The 27,040-nt window shown below is 42.3% G+C and overlaps 1 protein-coding gene across 6 annotated transcripts in view; it reads left to right on the top strand.

Moving 5' to 3' along the window:
• The window catches only part of GRM8 (glutamate metabotropic receptor 8), a 570,836-nt gene that overhangs the window by 538,017 nt on the left and 5,779 nt on the right, over positions 1-27,040 (top strand). For 3 of the 6 annotated variants that reach the window (XM_075928371.1, XM_014573390.3, XM_014573388.3), the window contains one exon: positions 16,036-16,337. In XM_075928371.1, coding sequence (XP_075784486.1) covers positions 16,036-16,332 — 297 coding nt within the window. In that variant the 3' untranslated portion in view covers positions 16,333-16,337. The remainder of the gene's footprint in view (positions 1-16,035; positions 16,338-27,040) is intronic. The other 3 variants (XM_075928359.1, XM_075928375.1, XM_075928383.1) reach the window with 1 other exon arrangement.

Consider the following 27,040-nt stretch of genomic DNA (forward strand, 5'->3'; position numbering starts at 1 on the left):
GAGTTAGCTAGCTAGATAGATAGAATGAACATACAACATATTCTAAATACTTCCATCAGGCCTTGCCAACCTGAATATATTTAACTGACCTAAATATTCTCTAACTGTACTTTCCCTCTTTTGGTTTGCATTCCATCCTTCTTGTCAGTATTAATTGTGTTGAGAATCTGGTCACTGTCATCTTATTTAGTGAAGTCTAAAGTAAATTAGGCATTAAATATCTCACCCTTGAGGTCATCAGTTATTAGCTCCTCTGCCCTGCTAAGAAGAGGATCTGCGTTTTACTTCTTCTTTGTTTTTTTTTCTAATGTATTTAAAGAATTTCTTCATATTACCTTTTTTGTTCCTTAATAGGTGTAGCTCATTTTGCATATTAACTTTTTTGATTTTGTGTATACTTGCTTGTGCTATTCTACTGTATATATCCTTAGTAATTGTCCACATTTCCACTTTTTGCAAGATTCATTTTTGATTTTCAGGCATAAATCTATCATGCCATAGTTTTGTCTAATTATGACCATTTAAAATATAGTTTGTTTATTTTTCTTCTAAAAGGTCAGAGACGAGAGTTGTGAAAAAATATCCTAATTACCCTATAGTTATTGGGCTCAATTTGTGCATATTTCTAATTGCATTGAAGTCAATAACCCACGCCAATTTGCAGCAGCTGCAGAGGTGTCACTAAACTTCAGGTGACATAAGAAATAGAGTCTACTAACATCTCCAAATAAGGGTAGTACTCTGTAAGATTTTCATGTACTAATTACAATTGAAATGCAGACTGAGGTCTAAAGGGACTTGTTTGCTTGTTTGTTTTTCCTTTTGTCTTTCCATTTTAGCTGTTTCCTTGCTCATTACATTGTGCCTATTAGCATAGTACATTGTTTGTGTTTGCACAGATTTTCTTGCCGAAGGCTGCCCTGCAGTTGTACAGCCATTGGGGTAGCCAGCTGTTACTTATGCAAGTTTCAATCATTTTATATGACAGAGTAACTTAATTATGCCCTGCTTGAAGATGCTAAATAAAATTATCTTCTGAACAAATGTACTTCACTTAATACTTTTGTCACTTGAGCCACATGCATTACAATAAATTAAGCATTTTAAAACCAAGCTTACTAACATGCTAATTATTATAGACTCTGAGGTTGTTTAATAGTGTTTGTAGTACTCACCATTACGTCTTTAGTCAAGTTATATTGCAGGTTAGTTATCAGAAATTAGGAAATGAAAAGTAGTTAACAGCATTATGTATCAGCAGTCAGGATTAAAAATTCTTTTCTGCATTTTTCAGTCATGGAAATGAAACTCCAATAGCATTGGTTAGGTCAGTTAGCAAATACATGTAGGGCAGAAACATTTTTTGTGTTTCATAATTGGACAAGAAATCATATTCTTTGCTGTTCAGCTAGAATACCACAGTTCATAGGTTTTGCCAGTCAATGAAAAGGTCAGTTTATGTGGTAGTAAACTGCTTGTTTTTAAAATTCTAAATCAAATTCAGTATAGACTTGTTCACTTATTTCATCTCTCCTTAAATAAACATTTTTCCTTTTCTCATTACTAGACAATGATGCATAAGAAAATGACAATTTTGGTGTCGCCAACTGGCTTCTTGAGTTTTGAATGTCCCAAAATGTCAGCTCCCATATTTTCAAGTGGATTATAATTGAAGATGTGCCAATGTACATGGATTTATTTTGAATAGTTGCCCATCTGCCACATTTGCAAGTTGATTTAGCTTTTGGACAGCTATTACATTTTGCATTCAGAGAAGATACCTGCAAACTGAATTAACTACAGATCGGCATCTTCACTGAAAGATGTTTTGCTGTTAAATTCCAAAAGAACAAATATAAAATGATTTTTAATCATGTAATGTTCTGTTTAGCTGAATCTATCAAGGTGGACAGAATAAATCTGATGGAGACAGCACAGAAGACAGTGTCTACATTTCTAAATATTTGGCAACAGACTAAAAACGAGTTGTGAACTTAAATATACCTGTACTGGAAAGTCTCTAGTATTGATTATAAAAGCACTACACATACACACATATATACAATTGGAAATACGAAAGGTTAAATTCACACCAGTGTGGATGCCAGCACAAAGCTTAATATACTGCTTACTTCCCAGTCTATGCCTTATGCTGTCTTCTCCTCAGGTTCACCCACTGTGAATATCTAACATTCACAGAATCTTAAGATAGAGAATAACCCTCCAGTGCATGGAAGAGAGTTTGTTAGTTTAAAAATTCATATCACTATCCATTGCTAAGGCAGCAGGGGCACTATCATCTTTACATTTTTCCCAGACAAAAAGGCGTCTGTTTGAAATAATTAAGGTTGGAAATATATTTCTTTTCTAGATTATTCAAGTAAAATCCAATTATGTTAAAATAAAACTTAAATGTTCATTATCAAAGAACTCCACTCTCTTGCCATGGCATATCCCTTATTCAGTGGCAGGCATTCTTTCCTTTTAGCACATATGTTCTTCCTTTGTATAAAAAACCCTCCACCAACCCTTCTGTCCTTGAGGGCCTGCAGATCTGAATCCATAATGCAATGGTATGATTAGTGTTTCAGAGTGGCTTGAGTTTTCAGAGGTGGTAAGTATTTAAGAGTATGTTTGAAGGGGGTCAACCATAACCTCTCACTGAGTGTCATTTATATTTTGAGTGTATATCGCTTATGAATATCAGGATCTTTGTATAGAATGGGAGTTTTATATATTGCTCTTGAGCCAGGGTATACAGTGCCACTTCTTCACAATATGGATTGTGGGTGAATGAATTACAGGAGAGTAGAAAACTCATGATGGTATAATGGATGGAAGTGGTATAGGGTTGCCAGTATCCAGTTTTTGACTGGAATGACTTTTCAAAAAGGGATCCGGGTGGCTCTGGTCAGCACTGCCCACCAGGCAGTTAAAAGTGCACTTGGCAGCACAGAGTGGCTAAGGCAGGCTCCCCACCTGCCCCAACTCTGTGCAGGTTCCTGTGGCTCCTAGGTGTATGGGAGGCAGAGAGACTTTATGTGCTGTCCCCATCTCCAGCACTGGTTCCACAGTTCCCATTGGCTGGGAACCAAACTAATGGGAGTTGTGGGACAGTGTCTGCAGGCATGGGCAGAGTGGAGCCTCCCTGGTCCCACTGCTCCCCATCTAAGAGCCACAGGGACTTGCGAGCCATTTCCTGGGAGCTACCTTTAGGTATGTAAGTACCATCTGAACCCTTGTCCTTTGCCCTAGCATGGTGAAAGTGAAGAAGGGGCAGGAGGGATGGAGTGAGGGGACAGAGCCTTGAGGAAAGGGTGAAGCAAGGGCAGGGCTTTAGGGAAGGGGTGGGGAAGGAGGTGGAACAAAAGTATTCATTTTTGTACCATTAGAAAAATGACAACCTTAAGTGGTTGTGGTGCATGGAGTGTAGTCTGTGAGATGTTGTCATATCCATTCTATGTCTTGAGAAGGGAGAAAAGTCAAACCTCCCACTTAGTAATAAGTGAGTCTGGAGTTTTACAAGCCAATGTGTATAGTTTCCTCTGAGAATGTGAGGTGAGTTTGCATTTAAATGTTAAGGAGAATGGACCAAGAGGAAATGTAAGATAGTTGTACAAGGGATTTAAACTTTAAAGAACTTAACTTCAAACATTTGTTGTTTTCTAATTAAAACATTAGAGCCATTATAAATAAAATAAATGTGAACCATATTTGTTGCAAACTAGCTTTCTTTCTGGAGATTTCCAGTCATCACAACATATGATACCACACTATTTGTATCTCACTAATTTTTCCTCAGCTTCTTTTACCATAGGTTACCTGTCAAACTGCAGACTGCATCACCAGAGGTCTGTGAGAGTTCCTTCAACAACAAAAAAGGGGAAATGTATTTTCTGGGGTTTCATTATGAAAGGAACTCATGAAAACTGGGCTGAGTTTCTACTGAGTTGGGACCAATTGTCATAACATTGGCCACTCTGTCTCCCTGCACAGCCTTCCTCTTATGGTGCATCTAGACAGCACCCTTCTATGCAATTTGTGCTACGCAAATTGTGTAGCTTATTTCGAGTCTAAGTAGAAAGAGCTTATTTTGAAATTTGGAGCTGTGTAGACAGCACCAGATTTCAAAATAAGGCACTATTCTGACAAATCCCTTAACCCTCATGGAATGAGGGTTACAGGGATGCTGGAATAGCATGCCTGCTATTTTGGGAAATAGTGGGAGCGTTTAAAGACATGGTGTTGCTATTTCGGGATATTTCTGGTATTCTGAAATAGCACAGAAGTCTAGACATGCCCTTAGAAGCCCAGACTTCCCTCTACGGCTATGTCTAGACTGCAGGCTTCTTTCGAAAGATGCTCTTTCGAAAGCATCTTTCGAAAGAGCATCTTTCGAAAGATCGCGTCTAGACTGCAGGCGGATCTTTCGAAAGAAAAATCCGCTTTTTCGAAAGAGAGCACCCAGCGAGTCTGGATGCTCTCTTTCGAAGACGGCCTCTTTACATTGAAGAACGCCTTCCTTCGAAAGAGGAACTTTCGAAGGAAGGCGTTCTTCCTCGTGAAACGAGGTTTACCGCCATCGAAAGAAAAGCCGAGTTCTTTCGAAATAATTTCGAAAGAACGCGGCTTGAGTCTGGACGCAGGGGAAGTTTTTTCGGGAAAAGGCTACTTTTCCCGAAAAAAACCCTGAGTCTGGACACGGCCTACCTTATTTGCTTTCAGGGTTAGAGAAAGCCTACTGGCCTGCCATCCCTCCTTTTCTTTAATGCATTCAAAAGGTGTCCAGAAGGCCAGGTTATCAGAAATTGACTACCGGAAGCAAGGTATGGGTGGTAGTGTATGAAATGAGGGAATTTGTAGAGGCAATTAGATGGCAATTTTTCAGGTATCTAAAAGGGTGTCATAAGGAGGAGGGAGAAAACTTGTTCATCTTGGCCTCTGAGGATAGAACAAGAAGCAATGGGCTGCAGCAAGGGAGGTTTAGGTTTGACATTAGGAAAAAGATCCTAACTATCAGGGTAGTCAAACACTGGAATAAATTGCCCAGGGAGGTTGTGGAATCTCCATCTCTGGAGATATTTAAGAGTAGGTTAGATAAATGTCTATCAGGGATGATCTAGACAGTATTTGGTCCTGCCATGAGGGTAGGGGACTGGACTCGATGACCTCTTGAGGTCCCTTCCAGTCCTAGTATTCTATGATTCTATGACTGTGAGTGGGCAGAGAGGAACAGTAAAAGGAGTGCTACTGGTGGTCCTGGCTGGAAATTTGGGGCTGAGAGAACTGGAATTTACTTGTCCCTCATAGTGTGTCTAAACTACAGTCCTCTGCCGACAGAGGGATGTAGATTAGGCACATCACTATTGCAAATGAAGCGGGGATTTAAATTTCTTCATTTGCATAGAAATGGCCGCCGCTTTTTGCTGACGCGGCACTTTGCCAGCAAAAAGCAGCAGTCTAGATGGGGATTGGCCAACAAGGAAAGCCTTTTCCGACCTATCCTGTAAACATGTAAAAGGCTTTCCTTGGCGACCAATCCCCGTCTAGACTGCCACCTTTTGCCGGCGAAGTGCCATTTCGGCAAAAAGTGGCGGCCATTTCTATTCAAATGAAATGCGGGATATTTAAATCCCTGCTTAATTTGCAATAGTGATGTGCCTAATCTACATCCCTCTGTTGGCAGAGGGGTGTAGTTTAGACACACCCTCATTGATTGGGTTCTAAGAGTCGTATGTGTGTTGGTACCACAGTTTTCCTAATCTGAAATTCTGGTTCCTCTTCATTCAAAACTATCTCTGGAGATCACCATGGATGCAACTATACAGATGCTGGGAGGTGTAATGCTAACCTTGTAGACCCTGCTTCAGCTAGTGAGAATGCCAAAATAGCAATGTGGCTGCAGTTGTGCAGGGAGTGGCTTGGGCTAGCTGTCTGAATGTGATTCTAGATGTGAACTCAGGGGGCTAACCCATGCTGCTGCCCATGCCACTGTGGCCACACTGCTGTTTTTAGTCTGCAAGTTTAAATAGGGTTGCAGCTATCCAAACTGGGAATGACACATCCCAAAGACAGCGTAAATATACCCAGAGTTTGTGTCAAGCTGAAGTGGAAAGAACCTTCTTGAACCTGTTTTAGCTACCTTGAGAGCCCCATAGTAGAGAAACTCCAGGCACTTGGAGGGAAAATGCTAGCTGTTAAAAATGGTTGTTTTCTATATCAATGATCTATATAATTTCTATGATCTACAATTATTGGACATACAACCTTCCAATACTGTAGTGGGTTGCAAATTCGAGCCCTTTATGTTATGCATTATTTAAAATAATAAATAAAATATGAAAAGAAGAATATTCACACAGAAAGGGGATGCTTATAGATAGAACATTTAACTGGAAAATATCTGAACCATGAAACCATTAGCATCATTTATTTTGGGGAATGCAGGTACATATGGGTGCCCTTTAAGCGACAGCTTCCACAGCTCTTGTGACACCTGAGCTTTATAACTATTCACACACATTTAATTTCAAATATATCCTCAGATCTTTCATTCCCTTAAAATCTGAAAGCTACTGAAATGCATAGATAAAAAGTCCAGAATTGTTTTTTTCCCCAATCTCCTGTGCAATACACAGAATCAAATATATGTTTACTATTGCAAGCTAATAAACAAAATAACATGGTGGGATAGATTTCAGTTTTCTCTCACAGGCTGATTTTAATTGATAGGTTTGACAAAGAATATTTAATATGGATAAAAATATTGATAGTTCCCCATATTTTCTATTTCACAAAGAAATTTAAAGCAAAATCTAATCCACAGACTCTGGTTTTGTGTACTGAAAATCCATTTTCATGTACCTTTGGGCAAAATAATGAAAATCATGATATCTTTGTAATGCTTTCTTTTAAGCAAAGCTGGATCTTGCTTTTACATTGCCATGAATAGAAATAACAAAAATCTACAGATCCAAGATTTAGAGATTTCTACAGAGAAGATGGAATATTTTTATTAACTTGACTCTTGTGAGAACTGCTCTCTACTTGGTTTTAATCTCTGGCCTCTTGGGTCATAAAACCTTTACCTTGGGTCATAAAACCTTGACCAGTTTCTTCTGCATCTCTGCTTTTTTATTAAATTGATGCTATGGTATTGCTTTCTGAATTACCAGTCAGAATGTGTCTTCCTAGAGGTTATGATCCAATTGAGCAAGCAGTAGGCAGCACTACACAACATGAAGGACAGCCTCAAAGAAAAGGTCATATTCAGCTGAATGAAGTACTCATCTTAGTCTAGAAGGAGGAGGAGGTGGAGATTGGTTTGGTTCTTTTCTCCCTTCCTTGTCTATTTTCTGTTGTTGCATGAGGGGTTGGAAGCTCTTGATTTCACTATATGAAAAGATTTATATTTTGTGCCCGCGAGCTACATGTGTGCCTTCTTTTTGCATCAAAGTCTAGTTTGCAGTAGGAGAGAGAATGCAGAGTATTCTTCCAGCTGTGAGGTGGTCAGATATCTCATGTCTACACTGCACGCTTATTTTGAAATAATTCATGTTATTTTGAAATAACAAAGTGTGTGTCTACATTTCAAAATAATGGGCTTCTTGCTCCGACTTCTGTAACCCTCATTTCACGAGAGAGTTCTTCCTTCGACTTTCTGCTATGTAGACAGTACCTAACGCCAAGTTAAGCTATTTCGACTTATGCTACGCAATTGATGTAGCTGAAGTTGTGTAGCTTAATTCAACGTTAGCGTTGATGTGTAGATGTAACCATAGAGACTCCCAGCAGTCAGGGATGTGGATTAAGGCATAAAGCCAGTCTATGATAAATGAGGAGAAAGGGAGAAAAAAGTCTCAGGCACTAAGAGAACATCTATACAGCAGGGCTAAAGTCGAATTAACCTATGAAACTTCAGCTATGTCAATAGTGTAGCTTAAGTCAAAATAGCTTAATTTGGCTTTTGGTGCTGACTACACAGCAGGAAGTCGAAGGAAGAACACTCTTCCTTCAACTTCCCTTGTGCCTTGTGAAATAAGGATTACAGGACTTAGAATAAGAAGTCCTCCAGCTCGACATTATTTCAAAATAAAAAATTGTAGTGTAGATGCGCACTGTTATTTTGGAATAACTTCAGTCATTCTGAAATAATGCTGCTGTGTAGACGTACCCTAAAGGAGCACCAGCAGAAGATGCTGTGGCAGTTGTAGATGGCATTTAGGAGTTAGTGGCATAGAACATGGACAGTTATAACAGGCCAAACGTCTGTCCTCTTCCCAGGCATATCCTCTCCTAATAGCAATTAGGAGGTGACAGGAAAAATCTGTCACCTTCATGCCATCTACATCAAACAGTCCAATACTGTTGGGATACAACCGTTGCCCATATACTATGATACAGATTACCCTATGGGTTCCTAAAATGCCAGAGAGATTACACTTAGATAGCTAGCAGGGTATACATGTCCGTGGGGTATACAAGTTTATTTTTACATGCTCGCGCTGTGCTCTCTGTTCCCCCCACCTGGAGGAGGGTTGGTTGTGCCTGGCTGCGGCTGCATGGAGCCTGGGCGTGAGTTTATCACGCAGTTTATCCTGGTATGTGCAATTACCTTAAAGTAGCGTATACAACCCATGGGTTATACACATCCACGGGTTATCAAAAACGTTTTTTACACATTCAGGAAAAACCATGGGTTATGCATGGGGGTGGGTTATACACAAGTCTGGGTTATATATATGCTAATTTATGGTACATCTCTCAGGAGGGTGGCTTATTTATACCCCTGAGTGATGTAAGGTAAACCACAGTAAGTGGTAGAGTAGACCTGGCATAAGTGTGTGTGTAGTTCTTTTAAATTTACTCCAGAGGTGGCAGCCTAACCCCCAGACTCATATCTTAAGGTTAGCTATCTGTGTGATACACAGGAGAGATCATTTAGTATTTACCAGCTTATTAAACTGAACTGTCTTTGATGCTGTTCATTTATTTTATTGATTTTTAGAGCAGCTCTTGCTGGAGCAGCTAGCCATTTATTTACACAAGAAGGATAAATCTACCCACAATGCATAGCGATTAAAAAGCCAATGTGCTTTTGTCAGGAATAAAATCAAACAGGAGATAAGAGTCAGACAAAAGTTAAACCAAATGTATGATGCTCTGTGACTCACTAAACCAGGGCTCTGTCAGGGTGCCAACGGAATGAATTCTAAAGGCTGAAAAGCCATCATAAGAGAAAGTTCTGGAACTCTCCATGGCGAGTCTTTTTTCCCATTGCCCTTCATCTTGTGTAGTCATTTGCATGTGCTTTGCACTAATGTAAATGATGGTACAAGGTGCAGAAGAACAGAGAATCTGGCTCGGAGTGTTTAAGCCCACAGGCAGGTCCTAGCTGAGCTTATTGCTGCAAGGGGGTGTGCAGTAAAATGATCATGAGATGCCTTTTACAAATCAAGCAAGTTGTCTGGCGTCCTCAGCTTTCATTGGCTTCAGCGGAAGCTGGTGCTCATTGCCTGTCAGGGTTAGACCTGCAAAGAAGAGGACACCTCCATAAAGTCTTTTTTTAAAATCAACTAGACACTAATTGTAAGCTATCACAATGCTCAAATCTTGGGCACAACATACTTGTTCTCAACGGATTCCTCTTCTCAGAGCTCCAGGCAGTTTTCTCTGTTAATGGAGTAAGTTTTAGATAGTATAAGAACCATCTTTCTCCTAACATTAGCCAAATAATCAAATGATGTCATTAAAGACCCATTTGCTATTTCCATAATCAAAACATGAAGCCTTGTTATTAATGGAACATGAGAATTTGATAGGTATGTCAAGCAGAGTTGTATTAATCACAGCATCTCAATGTTCCCTAGTAAAATAATTAGCAGTAAGTTGCTTGACAATCTCAGCATTTAAGTAGCCATAATTAAGTTTCAGAGGTTGTACTTCATTAAGAACAATACTCTATAGCCTATGGTCACACCAATTTTTGTGCTCATGTTTTTATATGTCTGATGTCTGGTTCAAAAATACAATTGTCATCATAAACTCTTCATTATTAAAACTTATCTTTGCAAACTGACAGAAAAATACCCCCCCCCCCCCCCGATTGAAGCTTAGATTAGTAAAATGACATAATTTTAGCAGCAGGTAAGTCTTACAAAGGGACCTGATCCAAAGCCCTTTGAATGGAATGGGGTCTGTATTAGACCCAAAATTTGGGATTTGGATTTTTTTTTGGGGGGGGGGGGAATGGAGAAGGATAGCAGTGACAGTAGAAAGCAAGTACAATCAAATCAGCAACAGCAGTCCCCAGCAACACCATTCTTTATCAGACAAACAGAAAGTAGCACAATGGAAATGTTCTTTTTGTGCCAAGGATAGTAATAGGAATGAGAACTGGTTCAAACACTATTCATTTTCTTTGAAGCTATAAAATAGCTTTCTGATGGTCTTTGGTTGCAGTACCAGAGACATATTTTTGTCTTTCCTTCTTTTCTCATGTCTATGTGTTCTTTGCTGTTTGTAGAATTGGGCTGATTGGGTTATGAAGTACTGTAGAGATGTTTGATATGAGCAAAGATGGGCCCAGTTAATGAAGTTTGCATCCACATCTCTCCCAATCTGGGGAGTGTTTTTATTTTGGTTTGGGCCCTTCTCTAAGGGCACGTCTACACAGCAGCGTTATTTCGGAATAATGGATGTTATTCCAAAATAACTTTGTGAGCGCTTACACAGCAAGCCCGTTATTTCAAAATAATGTTGACCTCATTGTAGGAGGAGTAACACCAATAGCTATTTTGGAATAGAGCATGTAGAGACAGGGCAGATGGAGTTATTTTGAAATAAGAGGCCGCCAGGAAATCCCACAGGTGCCCTGCTGGCCACTCTGTCCACATTCATCAGAACTCTATAGCTTCCCTTCACCTGAAGCCCTTAAAGCTGCAGCCTCAGGACAAATAGTGTGTGGCTCACGACAGACCCTGACTGCCCTAAGCCACACAGCAGCTGCCAAACCAGGACTTTCTGCCACCATGAGTGACCCCATTGCTCCCACTGAGCCCTCCACAGCTGCAAGGAAGATGGAAGAGGCGTGCACCTGACCGGGGATGGAAGAGGCATGCACCTTCCTGATCTGGTGAGGAGATTCTGGACCTCATTGAGATCTGGGGAGAGGAGGCAAACCTCCAGGATCTCCACAGCAGATGCAGGAATGTAGTTGTCTACGGCTGGATGGCCGATAGCCTGGCTGCCAAGGGACACATTCGCATCCAGGAGCAGGTACGCATGAAAGTTAAAGAACTTACGCAGGCCTATGCGAAGGCCAGGGAGCATAACTCCTGCTCCGGGGATGCATCACAGGCCTGCCCATATTACACACATATTACACTCTACCGTGTCCTTGGAGATGGGTCAGTCCCTCTGCCCACCATTTGGACTCAGGGCTGGAGACGTCCATTATCACCTTCCCAGGGGGCAGAGCTGCTGAGGATGAGGAGGAGCCAGACAAGGCCAGGACCAGCTCAATGCCTGCCAGCCAGGAAGTCATGTGCACCCTAGAGCTGGTACCCCCCCATCCCAGAATGTCTTCTAGGCATCATCCGAAGCCAGGAAAGGCCCCTCAGGTGAGTGCCATTACTTTCCCTAGACATACATGTGCGGGCAGTGAGGGGCTGCTGTGTGCTCCTTACTCAGCCTTCACAGACTGGGATCACGCAGCCTGTGCACGTGGGTGCACATGGAGCACCAGTCACGGGCACATAGCACCAGGAGGAAGCAAAAGAGGACCCTTGTGCTCTGGCTCACAGGGAGTCTGAAGAGGCCTGCCTTTCTACCAACACCAGGGTGGGACACCCTCTCACCACAAGAAGGATGCTGGGTACATAGAAACACACACACATAGAGCAGTGCCGCACACGGCACATGGACATGCCCGCACTCTCAGGGTAGCATTCACTCCTGGGACAGCGCAGCAAGGTCAACCTCCCCACAACACTCTCCCCCCTTTACCTGTGGGTCATCACTACTTCTAGACCTGGTGTGTGCGGCATGGAGGGAAGCCCAGCCACCCCATGGCTCCCCTCCCACCTGCAAGCTCCTGGTCTGTATGGCACCTTCCCATGCCTGCTTGTCCCTGGGACGTGGGGGTTGTGAGATTCCCCCCAGAACATCTGTGTCCCTGCAGGAAAAAGATTTTCACAGATGGCCTTTCTTGAAGCATATCACCTTCGTCTGACTCGTGACCTTTCAGTTTCAGCTCAGAGATGAGGGCTAGGTTTTATACACTGTATCTCCTGTGATGACTGCCCTTGTCTTTGTTCTGCACAGCTGGATCAGCTGTGAGAGGGAAGTGATCAATACCTCCCGTGCTGTCCTCCCAACCTTGCATGACCCATCAGTGCTGTAGGGCCCATGAGGCCCTGCAGAGGGAGCTATCACTGCCCTGAAAGCCATGCAGTGCTCCATAGATCGGCAGGACTGGAGAAGGTGGCCTCAACAATCCAGGCCCTGCTGAGTCTGGCATCAAAATGTTCCTTGGCGGGGTCAAAGTGTCCACTGTAGGGCTTCATGGGCCAGGGAAGCAGAGGGTAGGTTGCGTTGCCTACCATATAGCTTGGCATATCCACGTCCCTGACCCTGATGATATGGTCTGGGGAAAAGGTGCCGGCGTGCAGCTTCTGGTTGAATTCTGAGAGATGTACATCATATGCCTTCCCTAACCACCTGACGTAGATTTCCATGAACTGTCCAAGGTCGCTGATGAGGGCCTGCAGGACCATCAAAAAGTATCTCTTCTGGTTAATGTATTCAGATGCCTTGTGGTCAGGAGCCCAGATGAGGATATGGGTGCTGTCAATAGCCCCCCACATCAGTTGGGGAAGCCCAAGTCGGCAAATCCGTCAATGTTGGGGTTCACTTTGCCCAAGTGGATGACTTTGCACAGCAGAATGGTGTTGATGGCCCACACCACCTGCAGAAGGAGACAAGCAAAGATTCACAGGCTGCCAGGGTCCTTGGGAGCCCCCGAGCCCAACGCCCTCCTTCCCCATCACACACCAAGAGCAAGTCCAACTTGACCCATCCCCCATCAGGACTTTGTGAAGGCAGAACTGAAAAACCTCGCGGGGTGGGGTCTTCTACCATCCCCACCACCATCACCCCTTCTCTAGGGGACCTCACTCCAGCAGTTCAGAGCACCTCTTAAAATAAGGAATAAGGGATCTTTCAGAAAAGGCTTTATTTTCCGAAAGATCCGCATCTAGACTGGCGCTTTTTTCCGGCAAAGGTCCGAGGCGTGAAAAAGCGGCAGACATTTTTATGCAAATGAAGCGGGGGGGATTTAAATCTCTGCTTCATTTGCAATTGCGATGTGTCTAATTTGCATCCCTTTTACGGAAAAGGGATGCAGTCTAGACACAGCCTTTGTGTTTTAGGCTGGAATAAATGTAGAGCTTTACAGTAAAACTCAGTGAAAGGAGCCAAGTTTCATTTAATTACACATACAAATGACATGGAACCACAAACTGCATGATTTCAATCCATAGACGAAGCTCAGTTTTGAATTAATCTTAATAATAGTTACTTCAGTTAAGCTTTGGATGAATCAACAACAAACTATCTCAGAATGTAAAATTAAGTTTAACATATTTTATATTTTACTGTGCTTTCTAAAGCTGCAGTTTTAAGTAATAATACATGGGTAGATTTAATCTGGCCCTTCACCAGCATTCAAGAAAAGAAAATCGGGGCCCTGAGGTAAACATTTCCCTCTGAAAGTTGTGGAGGAATGGGAGGATGACAGGCATAGCTTTTTGAAGGTGAAGCCTGAGCACCTACACTATATATTTGGGAACTCGGGAAAGAAAATGGCTACCTGACAGACATTTCATCCTGAGCTTCCTCTTTTACATTTCGTGGTTGTGTCTAAGTAGTATAAGGTAGTTATATAATCAAAATGTAAATTATAATGATTTGGACTTAAATTGTGCCCTCAGTGGAATGAAACTTATCCAACAATGAATTCAATCTCTTGCCTCCCTCTGAGTAGGTAAAACACTGGGCACGCTAGTTGCACCAAATAAATAGAATCTTAAGGGACTAACAAATATTAGCTGCTGAATGGTTCTATTGGCAAAAAAGTTGTCTGCAATATGCTTTTCTTCACATTATATTCATTATTTAAAGCAGCTAACAGGCATTGACACCATTTGCATGTAAAAAGTGCATTTCATGCAAACAGATTTTCATACAAGACTGGAGAAACCTTTATTGCTTTAATCATATGTAGTTTCCAGGACAAATCTTAAGGATGTCTGTGAGCCAAACTCGACTTTTTTTACATCAATGTAAGTCCAGAATAAATGGATCAAAATCAGCATAGTACTGGTGTGAGCACACGGTTTGGATTTTTCTACTTTTGGGGCTATTCTAGCGATGTATTATTTAAATGAAGTAAGTGCTGCAGACCACTTCCAGTAAGAAAATGTAAAGTCCTCTGGATGGAATATGCTGACAATTTCATGCAGACAATGCCATGAAGAGTGACACCTTTGCATTTAGTGTTGTCAGGTTTAAAAAAGTGCTAGATCTCTGCCCAAGTGGTAAATTGTTCAGGGCACTGTTGGCTTTTGGGTGAGATTTGGCACATTATATATAGAATTATGGATGATTTCTGGAGTGTCCCCATGGTGTGACTTCACACCACTTAAGCGCATCTGTTACACTTTTCATCTAATGGTGCTTTCTTTAAGTGACAGCACTCTCTGTGGTCTCCAAGGGTAAAGAAGCTAATAGCAAAACTTTGTTCATGAACCGAAAAAAATTCAAAATGTGCTACTGTTTGGGCTATTCTAGGCCAGTTTATTATATCTTTAGTTTTCTGCTAAGGGCTGATTTACTGAGGACACTGGCTATAATGAAAATGGTTGATCTGGGGGTTGACATTATTGACAGATTCTGAGTACAGTATCTCATGCTGATATTCACTATGCTGTAAACACACTGAGGTTAACTGTTGGTGAAGCTCTGTCAGGAGGGGGGAGTAGGTTTTATTCTGTTCTGTGGAGTGGGCTCAATGTCCCTTCCAGTAAAATGATAAGTATTGCCATGCCAGGAGAAATTGGAGGAAGCCACGGAGAACTGTCTGCAAAATTCGTGTATCATAATATAAAATCCTCCCGTGAGAAGTAAATGTTGAACAAAACCATAATCAGTATTGCTAATGAGTTATTTTAAATATAATATTTGCATTTTGTGCTTATTGCCATGGAGCCAAATCACCTTTTCTTCTGTGTGGGCAGGGAAAGATCAAAAGCGCTTGGTTTTCAGTAATAAGTGATAGAACACTCCCTTTGAGACAACAATTCTCCCTGTTTGTCTATAGGGGATAGAAGTCTATTTCACATTGCTTCCTAGGAGACATTACATTCCGATTTCCTATTTGCAAAGTCTAGAGCTTATCAGAGTATTTTCATGTGCCACATAATAGCGTGATTAAAATTCAATGCTAACATACAAATGTTAAAAGAAGTGATAGCCAAGTTTCACTGTGGAGAAACTCATTTTCTTCCAGGCACCGGAGTCAAACAGTAAATCAAATGTTTCTCATTAGATTTTGTGTTAAGCATGTTGCCAGTAGAACAGTATTGCATGCACTGGTGCATCAGTGAATGGCATGTTATTCTAGAAACTTCTGTTTATTAGAGTAGACGATACAAAGCTAACCTTGTTGTCAGCCTTGTTGTATATGATCCCTACACAAACACATATGTTTGTAATCGGAAAATGTAGGTGGCACAGAGGTATATTTTTAAGGGAATGGACCTTAATAAGCATTGGCTACTTCCATCCCTAACTCTTTAGTGGAAGAAAAAGAACACCTGACTATAATTAAAGACAATCTGAATCATGCATCCTAATGTAAACAGTCAAGTGATCACATGGTACCATTTCCATGTTCAGTTAGTATGTAATTACTGCATTTGCCTATTTTCTATTAGTCTACAAACATTGATTTTATGTTGTTTTTTTCTCCCCCAGATGTACATCCAGACAACAACACTCACTGTTTCCATGAGTTTAAGTGCTTCAGTATCTTTGGGCATGCTCTACATGCCCAAGGTTTATATAATCATTTTTCATCCAGAGCAGAATGTTCAAAAGCGGAAGAGGAGTTTCAAGGCTGTTGTGACAGCTGCCACAATGCAAAGCAAACTGATCCAAAAAGGAAATGACAGACCAAATGGCGAGGTCAAAACTGAATTGTGTGAAAGTCTTGACACCAACAGTAAGTCATCTGTAGACTTTCCCATGGTCAAGAGTGGGAGCACTTCCTAATAGATGTACGTTTGCAAAAATGCATTCTTCATTGTAAATATTATTATTTTCTTTGCTTGTACTGAATAGATATAGAGTTGTGTCAGAATTCAAGTACCTTTAGCACATGAATAACAACAGTTTGCCTACATGCAAATCTTTTTTGTGGGTCAGAAGTGGTGATTAAAAATATAAACACTTTTTGGAAAACCAATATCTTGTAAAATGATCTGGTCTAGCTAGCATTAATTTGCTGCTTTGTTTTACTCTGCTATCTCATTATGTATTGACAATTATTGGGCAATATTTAGGAAAACCATTTTAACTGAAAGCCAGAGTTTAAAAGACTTTTGAAAATTATGGCTTTGCATTCCACATTATTTTTTAAATACAGCTATATTACAGGGAAAATATTCCTTCCTTAATCTTCTACTCTATATTAGAAATTTTTGTATATCTTGTGCATGTCTTATGATTTTTTAATAGCTCTAAAAGGGCTACCTCTACCTCATGAAGACTTTTGGGAATAAAAGTACCACATGGTGCCATTGCCCAAACTTTTGCTGTAGTTCCTCATTTTGTACAAACAGTAGTGGATCCATTTTTAAGTTTGCAAAAATGTAACGTAAGTATATATATTCTAGGTGCTCATGCACATATAGATTTGACCCTATATTTTTAGAATTACAAAAAGCTAGAAGTAGGAAGAGAATATTTTCCATATCTGGAAGGTCTTTGAATCCTGGCACATCTCACTGGAATTGACAAATGTTTATAACTTCTGGACAGTAGTGTAACATAAATAGAGCTGAGTGACTATTTTCTATAGTAGGCCTTTTTCAGCGATAATCACAGATTCAGTGACACCAAAACATTTAGTAAATTCATATTGGATTTACCAATATTGCTTTGGAAGTTCAAAAAATACCCAAAAAATCAGACTATTTAATTTTAACATTTTTAAATAAAACATTTTGGAGTTTTTTAGTATGAAATGACTTTTCATTTGAGCATTTCCTTTAATTGTTTTGTAAAATAATTAAAAACATGTAAAATGGTCAACACTGAAGTGAAACATTTAAATTTTATCAAAACAAAATGTTTCATTCAGCCCCCCCAAAAATATTTTACTTTTTCATTCACCAAAATTTTATTTGTTGGTTCAACTGAAATATTGTTTTATTTAATTTTTTGGAATTACTAGCAAATTGAAAAATCTTTTTTTCTTCACTCTAGTAATAAAACCTAAAAAACTGTCCTTGAAAAAACAATATACATTTATTTATTTATTTGAATGAGGCCAAAGATTCCCCTCTTCCAAATACAATGGTAATAGAACATAAGTTTCTATGTTGCAGTTAGATTCTCAGGGTATGTCTAGACTGCATCCCTCTGTCGGCCGGCTGAGGGATGCAGATTATGTAGGTCGACATTGCAAATGAGGCAGGGTTTTAAATATCCCATGCCTAATTTGCACAAAAATGGCCACCCCGTTTTGCTGACTCAGCACTTTGTCAGCAAAAAGCGGCAGTCTAGAGGGGGATCTGTCAAGAAAGAAAGCCTTTTTCAACAGATCCCTTATGCCTCCTGCAAGAAGGTTTACAGGATCTGTCAAAAAAAGCTTTCTTTCTCGACAGATCCCCCTCTACACTGCCGCTTTTTGCTAACAAAGTGCTGAGTCGTCAAAACGCAGTGGCCATTATTATGCAAAGTAGGCATGGAATTTTTAAATCCCTGCCTCATTTGCAATGTCGACCTACCTAATCTGCATCCCTCTGCCAACAGAGGGATGCAGTCTAGACATACCCTCAGTGAAATGGTAGTTCCTATTATGGTTATAGGCAAATGTCTCCTATTTATGCTGAAAATGAGTTCTTTAGAATTTTATGAATTGTTATTACTCCTGAAGTTGAAGGAAAATGGAATAATAATAATATTTTGCTTAGCTGCATTCAAACAAACCAGTGTCGGTGGGATTGTGAATCCTGAGGTTTGTACTCCTTCCACATGCAACTTCCCCTAATAATAATCAAAGTTTGGCAGTGTGAGCTACAGTGTAAAGGCTATATAAGGATCTTAGATTTATTCAATAACTCATTTGTTGGAGGATACCGAGTACAAATTATCAGTGATTTACCTGTAAAGTTTATGGCCATTCAAAAGTCCGTAACTATCCAGTAGAGAAATGTAGTCACTGCCCTTTGGATTCATACAACTACATATAACAGAGAACAAAGAATTAATGATGAAATTCCCAGCAGATCAGATGTCAGAGTGTAAATATGAAAAACCCTACATCTTTTACACTTCCTCAGAAGTCTCCAAAAGAAAATAGAAAGGGAGCGGGGAGAAAGAGAATTTCCTTGCTGAGTTGGCAAAATGATCAACATCAGAGAACAAGGTCAAGTATAGTTCCACAGTGGGGTGCAGAGAGAGATGGTAAGAAAGTCCTGTGTATCTGAGATTTATCAACTGTACTTAATTAAGGGATGCTGGGTCTGGTATTCTTTTAACTATGACTATGCATAATTCATGAAAATAGCTGCTACTGGAAGCAAGTCTGCTTTCTCCAGCAGTGTGACACACACAGGGAAGTATCTGTTTACTGTATTCTAAACCTGATTTAACACTAGCATACACATATAGTTTCCAAGTGCCTGAGTAGTACATCTCTTTGAGACTTTGATCTATGTGCCTTTATGCTCAATAGGCAAGTATTTAAAAAAAATCTCAAAATTCTAGAGAGTTAGTCTCATGTAATTGATCTGGATTGGCTAAAAGATGGGGCTATTAGGTTTTCAAAAAATGTACAATACATGTTAGATTGTATTAGCTTTCCTTTTTTCTGCCAAAATAATTGTTGTCAAAAAGTTGTTGAGGCTATAGTGAAAGACACATGAAAATAAATCCTTTCCCCTTGATCAGCCGTAATACCCCCCAAAATACAGAAAAGTGTCTCTTTGAACTGACACCTGTTACCGAGTCTCAAATTGCTATTAGATAATTCCAGCATGTAAGTCTTAACTAGAGAAAAGCAGAGTGTCACTCACATTGCAAAAATGAAGACAGGAAGTGTATGTCTACACTATAGAGGAAGATTGAAGCTGCCGCTGTTGATCTTCCAGGGTTCAAATTAGTGGGTATAGGTAAGACGTCTTATTCAAAGTGAAAGGGGTGCTCCAGTCAATGCTGGGAGTCCTGCTTCCACGAAGAGTAAGGGAAGTCGAAGGAAAAGTCTTTTTTTCACAGGGTCTGTAAGATCTGGTCCAAAGCAGGGACCAAGTGTGCCTGATCAGTCACCTATAGTGAGTGAGCAGGCAGACCAGAGTGAATGTCAGTGTGTGGTCAGAAAGTCTGAGAAGGGTAGCCGTGTTAGTCTGTAAGGGTGCACCTACTCAGAAGGGCTTAACTCAAAATAAGCTACACAAATTGAGCTATGTCAATTGCGTAGCTTATTTTGAAATAGATTATTTTGAAACTGAGAACATCTACCCTAGTACTTATTTCAAAATAAAGCACGCAACTTCTGACTTCGCTTACTCCAGGTACAATGTGGGTTACAGGAGTCAGAGTAAAAAGTCCTCCAGCCTGACAGTATTTCCACATTATTTTGAAATAACTGCCTGCTGTGGAGATGTGGACTAAGTTATTTCAAAATAACTCTAATTATTTTGAAATAACGCTGCTGTGTAGACGTACCCTAACTAAAAAAAAAAACTTAAAAAACAACATTGGTCCTGTAGCACTTCAGAGACTGACCAAAAATATATATCAGAGGGGTAGCCGTGTTAGTCTGAATCTGCAAAAGCGACGAGGAGTCCTGTGGCACCTTATAGACTAACTGAAGTGTAGGAGCATAAGCTTTCGTGGGCAAAGACCCACTTCGTCAGATGCATGTAGTGGAAATTTCCAGAGGCAGGAATAAATATGCAGGCCAGGATCAGGCTGGAGATGACCAGGTGGATCCAATCAAGGAGGATGAGGCCCACTTCTAGCAGCTGATCTGGAGGTGTGAATTCCAAGAGAACAGAAGCTGCTTTTGTAGTTAGCAAGCCATTCACAGTCTTTGTTTAATCCAGAGTTGATTGTGTCAAACTTAAAGATGAACTGTAGCTCAGCAGTTTCTCTTTGAAGTCTGGTCCTGAAGTTTTTTTGCTGCAGGATGGCTACTTTTAGATCTGCAATTGTGTGTCCAGGAAGATTGAAGTGCTCCCCTACAGGCTTTTGTATGTTGCCATTCCTAATATCAGATTTGTGTCCATTGATTCTTTTATGTAGGGACTGTACTGTTTGGCCGATGTATATAGCAGTGGGGCATTGTTGGCACATGATGGCATATATTACGTTGGTGGATGTGCAGGAGAATGCACGTGCAGGAATACTTCCAACACGACACTGAACAGTGCACTGACACACAGATACCTTCCCACCAACAGCAGAAGAAGAAGAACTCCACATGGACTCCTCCTGAGGGCCGAAATGGCAGTCTGGACCTCTACATAGAATGCTTCCGCCGACGTGCACAGGCAGAAATTGTGGAAAAACAGCATCGCTTGCCTGGTAACCTCAGTCGTGCAGAACGCAACGCCATCCACAGCCTCCGGAACAACTCTGACATTATAATCAAAGAGGCTGACAAAGGAGGTGCTGTTGTCATCATGAACAGGCCTGACTACCTAAAGGAGGCTGCCAGACAACTCTCCAATACCAAATTCTACAGGCCACTTTCCTCAGATCCCACTAAGGAATATACTAAGAAACTGCACCGTCTGCTCAGGACACTCCCTAAACAAACACAGGAACAAATCGACACACCTTTAGAGCCCCGACTAGGGTTGTTCTATCTATTACCCAAGATCCACAAACCTGGAAATCCCAGACGCCCCATCATCTCGGGCATTGGCACTCTTACTGAAGGACTGTCTGGCTATGTGGACTCTCTGCTCAGACCCTACGCCACCAGCACTCCCAGTTACCTTCGTGACACTACGGATTTCCTGAGAAAACTACAATGCATAGGTGATCTTCCAGAAAACACCATCCTAGCCACCATGGATGTAGAGGCTCTCTACACAAACATCCCACATGCAGATGGAGTACAAGCTGTCAGGAACAGTATTCCTGATGCCACAGCACAACTGGTGGCTGAACTCTGTGAATTTATCCTCACACACAACTATTTCAGATTTGGTGACAACATATACCTCCAGACCAGTGGCACTGCTATGGGCACCCGCATGGCCCCACAATACGCCAACTTTTTTATGGCTGACCTGGAACAACGCTTCCTCAGCTCTCGTCCACTTACACCCTTTCTCTACCTACGCTACATCGATGACATCTTCATCATCTGGACCCATGGGAAGGAGACTCTGGAAGAATTTCACTATGATTTCAACAGCTTCCACCCCACCATCAACCTCAGCATGGACCAATCTACACGGGAGGTCCATTTCCTGGACACCACGATACAAATAAGTGACGGTCATATCAATACCACCCTATACAGAAAACCTACCGACCGCTATACTTACCTGCATGCCTCCAGTTTCCATCCCGGACACACCACACGATCCATTGTTTACAGCCAAGCACTGAGGTACAACCGCATATGCTCCAACCCCTCAGACAGAGACCTACACCTACAAGACCTTCAACAAGCATTCTGTAAACTGCGATACCCACACGAGGAAGTGAGGAGACAGATTGACAGAGCCAGACGTGTACCCAGAAGCCTCCTGCTACGGGACAAGCCCAAGAAAGAAACCAACAGAACACCACTGGCCATCACCTACAGTCCCCAGCTAAAACCTCTCCAACGCATCATTAGTGATCTTCAGCCCATCCTGGACAATGATCCCTCGCTTTCACAGGCCTTGGGAGGTAGGCCGGTCCTTGCCCACAGACAACCCGCCAACCTGAAGCATATTCTCACCAGCAACTACACACCGCACCATAATAACTCGAACTCAGGAACCAATCCTTGCAACAAACCTCGGTGCCAACTCTGCCCACATATATACACCAGCAACACCATCACAGGACCTAACCAGATCAGCCATACTCTCACTGGTACATTCTCCTGCACATCCACCAACGTAATATATGCCATCATGTGCCAACAATGCCCCACTGCTATATACATCGGCCAAACAGGACAGTCCCTACGTAAAAGAATCAATGGACACAGATCTGATATTAGGAATGGCAACATACAAAAACCTGTAGGGGAACACTTCAATCTTCCTGGACACACAATTGCAGATCTAAAAGTAGCCATCCTGCAGCAAAAAAACTTCAGGACCAGACTTCAAAGAGAAACTGCTGAGCTACAGTTCATCTTCAAGTTTGACACAATCAACTCTGGATTAAACAAAGACTGTGAATGGCTCGCTAACTACAAAAACAGCTTCTGTTCTCTTGGAATTCACACCTCCAGATCAGCTGCTAGAAGTGGGCCTCATCCTCCTTGATTGGATCCACCTGGTCATCTCCAGCCTGATCCTGGCCTGCATATTTATTCCTGCCTCTGGAAATTTCCACTACATGCATCTGACGAAGTGGGTCTTTGCCCACGAAAGCTTATGCTCCTACACTTCAGTTAGTCTATAAGGTGCCACAGGACTCCTCGTCGCTTTTGCAGATTCAGACTAACACGGCTACCCCTCTGATACAGGTATCAAAGGATCTCATCTCTGGTTGACTATGAATTGCCACCATTCATGGCCAATGTGAGTGGCAGGAAGTGGCATCCCTGTCCGCAACACTTCCCACCACTCACATTGGCCACAAACAGTGATTTGCAGCTACCAGCGCTGTGATCCTCTGATACCTGTGGAGGTGCAGGTAAACATAACGGTGGCAGCCTGCCAGGGACTAACCTTGTTGGCTGCTGTTTTTTTATTGCCCACCCCTGACCTAGAAGTTTAAACTATTTCTGTTGCAGCTTCCATGTCACTCTCACCCAGGGCAGGACAAGCAGTCTTCTAGTTCAGCTTCTTTTGGGCTGGCATTAAACATACTGTGCCAATCCAAACCCTCTACACGGCTCATATAAGAATCTTCTCCCACAGTTGGTAGTAGTAACTCTCAGTTGCCATCACCGCTGATCCTCTTTGTCATGGTTTTAATTAAAATATAGGTTTTACATTTATTTCCAAATAATACAGTGGTTCTCATTGCTAACCACACGTGTAAATTAATTCCTCTATACTACGAATCTTGTAAGCAAATATATATCCGCACAGACAGCTTTATAGTTGTCATTAAGATTTGGACACATATCAATGGTCTGACTACATTTTACCTTTCAAAAGAGTTAAAAACATTCAGAATCTAAGGGTATGTCTGCACTTGCAGCCTAATTTGAACTAGGGCTGCAAATGTAGGCATTCGGAATTTCACATCAAGCCCAGGATTTAAATATCCCGCATTTGATTTGCATCTTCCCGGCCAAGTGCCATTTTTTGTAATTTACAAGCCTGAAGTACCTGCCCGCATCTACACGCAGTAGTGAAACAGGCGTTCGAAATAAAGCCCTAGTTCGAACTACCTGTTAAACCTCATTGCAGGAGGAATAACAAAAATGTAGATGTCATACATTTCTGATACAAAGCACTTCCATATCTCTGAACTCATGCTAGTATTAGCATACTGTTGTTCCTTATTTGCACGCAGAGGATGGAAAATGTGCACCCCTAGATGTTGGTTTTACAATTTGTTTCACACACAGATGACTTTACATTAATGGTCTCCAACCTTTTTGCACCCAAGATCACTTTTAAGGGCAATCCAGAATCTACCATAACTCTTCCCCAAAGCCCTGCCCATCACTTTTATCTTGCTGGTCCAGGGGTTTGGGTACAGGAAAAGAGTGAGAGGTGCAGGTTCTAGGAGGGAATTTGGGTTCAGGTGAGAGCTTCAGGCTGGGGAAGGGTTTTGGATAGCAGGAGTAAGGAGTACAAGCTCTGGGGGGGAGTTTGCCTCAGCCTACAGCTCTCTCCTGCACCCAAACTCTCTTCCAGAGCTAGCATCCCTCATTCCTCCTAGTGTGGCTGACAACCTCACCCTGGGCAAGGCAGGGCGGAGAGGCCTGCTCTGCACCCTGGAAGAGGCAAGGCCTCAGGAGGAAGGGGCAGGGCTGGGGGCCTGCCCTCAATACTGTCCATACCATGGTGTGCACCTTCTCCAGTCCTCAGTCCTGCCTGGAGTGAGCTGTGCAGCACTCCAGCATTAATATAAAGTACCTAGCATTCCAGTGCTGTAGGGTTCAGAAAACCTGCATCTTCCTGGCCCCATGCTGCTCCTGAAAATGCTGGCTGGTTGAGCTCAAGCACCCCCTGTGTGTGGCCCCAGGAGGAGAGGGGCAAGAAGGAGGGAGTCGCCATTGCTGCAGTGCTTACCAGGCAGCCCAGAGCTGTCTCACCCCTCTTCCCTGAACAGGCTGCGGAGAGTACCGCTGCCTGGTTCCATTGTGGGCCCACGCAAAGGCAGTTTACCTAGGATTGGGATTGACTGGCAGGAGCTTCAAGATTTACAGTGGTTCACGATCGATGGGTTGGTGACTCCAAGGTATTTCATGTGGGCACATCTCTGCACCCAGGGAATTCCAAAGGAGACAAGGGACTGACACACATGGGCAAGCATGCAGGATCAAGGCCCTGAAGCACTGAGGCTACAAATTAATCATGGATATTTTTAGTGAAAGTCATGGATAGATCACAGGCAAGAAACGAAAAACATGGCCCATGACATATGTATGACTTATACCATAAATATTCCTGATTGGATCTTAAGGGGAGCCCATGTACTGCAGGGGGGGAACCCATGGCACCAGCTGCTGGGAGTAGCTCTGGGAGGCTTGTGACACCATCTACAGAGGAGAGATCTGGGGGACAACTGCTGGAGAACCCAAGGTTGCCAAATTAGGTTGGATATATTCCTGAAGGTTTCATCACATGATACAGTCTTTAATTAAAGAGCCATCTTTAGTTTCTGGAGGGTCCAGGAAAATCCTGGAGGGTTAACAACCCTACTTGAGGGCCAGAGATGCTCCAGCATCCATGGGGGAAAGGCCTCCGGGTGGGGCAGTAACTGCCCTGGATGAGTGGCCACCCGAGTGGCTGGCTGCAGAAGTCACGGAAATCGCAGGGGGGTTGCAAAATCTGCAGCCTCTGTGACAAGCCCAGAGCCCTAGTCATCACCCTGTGCTTTGCTGTTTTCAGTGCTCTAATTTCACGAGCTGGCCATACAGAGTTTCTGCACTGAGATATACTAGCTCCACTTTGAATGGCACTTAGGGTATGTCTACACTACCCTCCTAGTTCGAACTAGGAGGGTAATGTATGCATGCCGCACTTGCTAATGAAGCCCGGGATTTGAATTTCCCGGGATTCATTAGCATAAGCGGGGAGCCGCCATTTTTAAATCCCCACTGCTTCGAACCCCGTGCAGCGCGGCTACGCGGGGCTCGAACTAGGTAGTTCGGACTAGGTTCCTATTCCGAACTACCGTTACTCCTCGTGAAACGAGGTGTACCGGTAGTTCGGAGTAGGCACCCTAGTCCGAACTACCTAGTTCGAGCCCCGTGTAGCCGCGCTGCACGGGGTTCGAAGCAGCGGGGATTTAAAAATGGCGGCTCCCTGCTTATGCTAATGAAGCCCGGGAAATTCAAATCCCGGGCTTCATTAGCAAGTGCGGTATGCATACATTACCCCGCTAGTTCGAACTAGCGGGGTAGTGTAGACATACCCTTAGAGAGTTGGTTGCCACATGGAATCAGAGGGTCAAATTCTGCTAGGTCCTGAGCACTGCCTCAAATGTATTATGCACCCCAGCACGTTGCAGGCTTATGCCCTTAATGAAGAGTGGGGAATAATTGCCTTCAGTGTGGTATTAGCCTGGAATGAAGATAATGTGGAAGCCGTAAAATTATTTCATATTTACAATGTATGACCATAAAGAAAGGCCAAAGTAGCACAATGGCTATTCAGTGTAGGGTATGTCTGCACTTTAACTGGAGCAGTGGGAGAGGCGAGCCACCCTGACTAACTATTCACCTAGCTTCTAAGGATATGTCTCCACACTGAGCTGAGGATGAAATTCCCAGTCTGAAGAGACATATACTAGCACTGATGGAGCTGGCACTCTAACGCTACAGTGTAGCCACAGCATCACAAGCTAGTTGCCCATGTATGTGTCTAGGGTCTCAGACAGGTACAAACCTGGCATGGTTAGCCCCTTTGCCACTTGTGTCACCATTCCTACACCATATTTTTAGCATGCTAGCTCCACCACAGCTAGTATGTCTCCTCCGGATGGAAATCACACCCCCAGCTCAAATTGAAGACATATCATTGGACTCTGCACTCTGATTTACTACGACTCCTAAGGACCAGATTGGCTCATGAGGTCCAAATACCACCCCACAATTTATAATTCCTCTGCTTTTGTGTTTAGGCAGGTCCTGTGGCTCATATGGAAGGAACAATGGGATTCATACATGTCATTGGGAGATTTCCTCCAAACATACCTCAGTAAATCAGGAAGTAGAAGTTAGGAATCTAGAAGTCCTTTAATCTCCCACCTAAGGCCTCCTAGACTCTCCATTCCCACTTCCCAGCTTCATTTCAACTCCACTGAAACACAAGTCTCTCTTAGGGTGTGTCTAGACTACCTAGTTTTGTCGACAAAAGTGGACTTTTGTCGACAAAACAATACCAGCGTCTAC

Source organism: Pelodiscus sinensis, chromosome 1 (genome assembly GCF_049634645.1).
Source record: "Pelodiscus sinensis isolate JC-2024 chromosome 1, ASM4963464v1, whole genome shotgun sequence".
NCBI lineage: Eukaryota > Metazoa > Chordata > Testudines > Trionychidae > Pelodiscus > Pelodiscus sinensis.